This window comes from Otolemur garnettii, unplaced genomic scaffold (genome assembly GCF_000181295.1).
Source record: "Otolemur garnettii isolate 467f Iridium unplaced genomic scaffold, OtoGar3 scaffold00091, whole genome shotgun sequence".
Taxonomy (NCBI): domain Eukaryota; kingdom Metazoa; phylum Chordata; class Mammalia; order Primates; family Galagidae; genus Otolemur; species Otolemur garnettii.
The window spans coordinates 4,812,078-4,815,405 of record NW_003852486.1 but is presented as its reverse complement, the minus strand read 5'-3'; the positions used below and the strand labels follow the sequence as shown (position 1 = coordinate 4,815,405).

Genomic DNA, 3,328 nt, shown 5'->3' with positions numbered 1-3,328 from the left:
GGCTGGTCTTGAACTCATGAACTCAAGCAATCCACCCGCCTTGGCCTCTCAGAGTGCTAGGATTATAGGTGTGAGTCACCATGCCCAGCCTTAAAATGAGCTTTTTTGACACCTCTGTCTCTTCAAATTAGTGTCATGGTGGAGAAGTGATATATAAGCACAAGGACTAAAGCAGGGTGTCTGACTTATGGCATATGGGACACGTGGTGATTTTGTAAGGATTTCTTCTACTTATCTGTGGTGTTGGATATCACAAAGAATATGCATGGACCTTTTTTTTGCTAATCAACTTCCATTAGTGTTTGTTTCATTAGTATTTACTGTGGCCCAAGACAATTCTCATTCTTCCAATGTGCAGCAGAAAAGAAAAAAGTTGGACACCCCTGCACTAAAAGCTATAAATACCTGTTTTCTTTTGCTACCAATGTTCATATGGAGATAATGATAATTAGGTAGAAAGTGAATAATTCCTATTATTTAGCGTAATAGGGGTTAGCCCCTGTGTACATACCCTGACGAAGCAGCAAGTCATCTCGGAGCAAACAAATGAAGTAGACACAACCAGGTTGCGCATAGTGGGGCCGCGGGATCATGGGTACCTCCTAATAAGAGCAGAAAGCCAATGAATACAGCTGGAATTACTACTACATTTAGCCTACTGATTTCTTTTCAAAAGAGAAAAATAACTAGAATTTTTCAAAATCCTAGAATTCCCAGCCAGTCAAGGCTTACCATTTAGTCATCTTAAGACACTACAGATACAAAAAAGAGATAAAAGCAACTAGATAGCAGTTCTACTACATAGTAGAACACAATGCTGATAGCCTAAGTATCACAGACTATGTTCTACAAAGCACTAATTGTGGGGTTGCTCTATGCCACCTATGGAGTATCTGAAAATGTGTCAAAAGAGACTTGAATTACTATAATGATTGGGGGATGCTACTGGTATTCAGTGCCCAGAGTCTAAGGAAGCCAAACATTCTGAAATGCAACCCTCAAAACAAAGAATTGTCCACCTAAAAATGACAATAGGGCAGGTAGCTCACGCCTCTAATCCTAGCACTCTGAGAGTGCAAGGCAGGTGGATCACTTGAGTCTAGCACTCTTTTTACTTAAACCACTAGCTAAAATACATGACATTTAGAGTATCAAGTTCAAGATTTTGCAAGCTTATCCTTTTATGGGTAGTTAATAGTATTTATAAAAACCTTAGGTTTTTTTTTTTTTTTTGCTGGAAATACGTTCTTGCTTTATTACCCTTTAGTCTTAAAATGAATTTTTGTTTTTTTTTTTTAAAAGACAGAGTCTCATTTTGTTACCCTTGGTAGAATGCTGTGGTGTCACAGCTCACAACAACCTCAAACTCTTGGGTTCAAGCAATCCTCTTGTCTCAGCCTCCTAAATAGCTGGGACTACAGATGCCTGCCACAACACCCACCTATTTTTTAGATTTTTTTTTTTTTTTTTGAGACAGAGTCTCAAGCTGTTGCCCTGGGTAGTGCTGTGGTGTTATAGTTCATAGCAATCTCCAATTCTTGGGCTCAAGCTATTCTCTTGCCTCAGTTTTCCTATTTTTAGTAGAGACAGGGTCTTGCTTTTGCTTAGGCTGGTCTTGAACTCATGAACTCAAGCAATCCACCCGCCTTGGCCTCTCAGAGTGCTAGGATTATAGGTGTGAGTCACCATGCCCAGCCTTAAAGCTAAAGTGCAGTGGTATCCTTGTAGCTCAAGCAATCCTCCTGCCTCAGCCTCCTAAGTAGCTGGGATTGCAGATGCTTGCCACAATGCCCAACTAATTAGTAGTGACAGGGTCTCCTCTTGCTTTGGCTTCCCAGACTGCTGGGATGGCAGGCGTAAGCCACAATGCCCAGCAAAACCTTACTTTTATATAGTACTATTCCTTTCATAGGTTTCTAAGTATTTTATTTTCTCTTTGTTCATACTCTTTCAAAAAGGAAGGGCAGAATTATTACCCTCAATGTTTAAGAAACTATTGCCTAATAAATGTTGAACAACTTATTAAAGGAGGTGCTGCACAGCAAGGGCAGGCCAGGTAAGATATCATCACATGCCATGTCTCCTACTTACAAACCGGAGTTTATCAGAGGGCAGCTTACCCTGTCCACAGGCCTTGGGTCACACTGCTCGCACAGGTAGTGCTCCACATCTGAGCTCACTCCCATACAATCACAGTGCTGCCACACCTGTAGGAATAGGTACAGTTGTGGGGAGGGGCAGGAAGGCTAAAATTTATTGAGACAGTTCCTAGGGCCTAAGAATAAAAAAATTAGCAATAGGACAGCGTAAAATAAAATAGGAACTAAGGGATAAGGGGGTGACTGAGAAACTAGAAATAAATGGTAAAACAGGAAAAAAGTAACAAAGTAACAACTTGTCTGAACAAAAGTACAAAAGTATGCAGACTGATTCGTGATATACAGATATGGGCAAACAAAATGGTCTGATGGAAATAGAATAGGTAGAGAAGTGAGTACACTACCAAACTCTTATTTAAGTAATATGAACCAATATATGGCTATACAGCTATTGTGAAAGTTTTTATAGTTAACAATTTTAATACCCTTGTCTAATGTTATCCTCCTAACAATCCTATGTGTTAATCACAGTCATATGACATATAATAAGTTCACATGGATTAAGGGGAACATGTGGGCTCAAACTCAGGCCTTGGTGCCTTCATTAGGAGGCCTATGTGTGTTTATACACTGCACTCATGTGAGAAGTATACAGTGGCAAGTGGGCAGGAAGAACAGAAGGGAGAAAAAGGGAAGGATAAAATGAAAGGGAGAGAAACATAAAAGGGAAAAGACAATACGATGAACATCAAGGGACAACAAACACTGAGGCTAAGTTATAACACATAAAAAGCCTTTCAAGCCAAGCCAAAAGAAGCATAAACTTCTTTGAATAGGGTCACCATGCTTCTGCTTCATCTCCTGATGCTTACCATGCACTTGTCACACTGGATCATGAGACCTTCATCCTTGTAGAGGCCACAGATACAGCGAATAACATCATCATCCTTCTCATGCCCATTTTCCTTCTCAGAGACTGAGGTTTCACTGCTGTCTGCCTCACTTGCTGTCTCTCCCACAATCTCATCAATTTGGGCTGATGCCTCATGTCGGGCATTGTAATAGGCCTTTCTTAGGCGGCAAACATCTCTCCCAATTGGGGATTTACGCCCATAGTATTTCTGAAGAAAACAGAAAAAAAGAAATCATATTTGATCTTCTCAATTTGGCTTAAAAACATACATGAAGAGGTAATATGATTTTCTCTATCCTTCCATTTTTTTTTTTTT

At 40.1% G+C, this 3,328-nt stretch overlaps 1 protein-coding gene across 3 annotated transcripts in view; it reads right to left on the bottom strand.

Annotated features, from left to right (window-relative positions):
- ASH1L (ASH1 like histone lysine methyltransferase) overlaps positions 1-3,328 on the bottom strand; it is a 217,777-nt gene that overhangs the window by 11,846 nt on the left and 202,603 nt on the right. For all 3 annotated transcript variants that reach the window (XM_012808600.2, XM_023516469.1, XM_023516470.1), the window contains 3 exons: positions 2,972-3,220; positions 2,121-2,207; positions 512-602 (listed from right to left, as the gene is read on the bottom strand). In XM_012808600.2, coding sequence (XP_012664054.1) covers positions 512-602; positions 2,121-2,207; positions 2,972-3,220 — 427 coding nt within the window. The remainder of the gene's footprint in view (positions 1-511; positions 603-2,120; positions 2,208-2,971; positions 3,221-3,328) is intronic.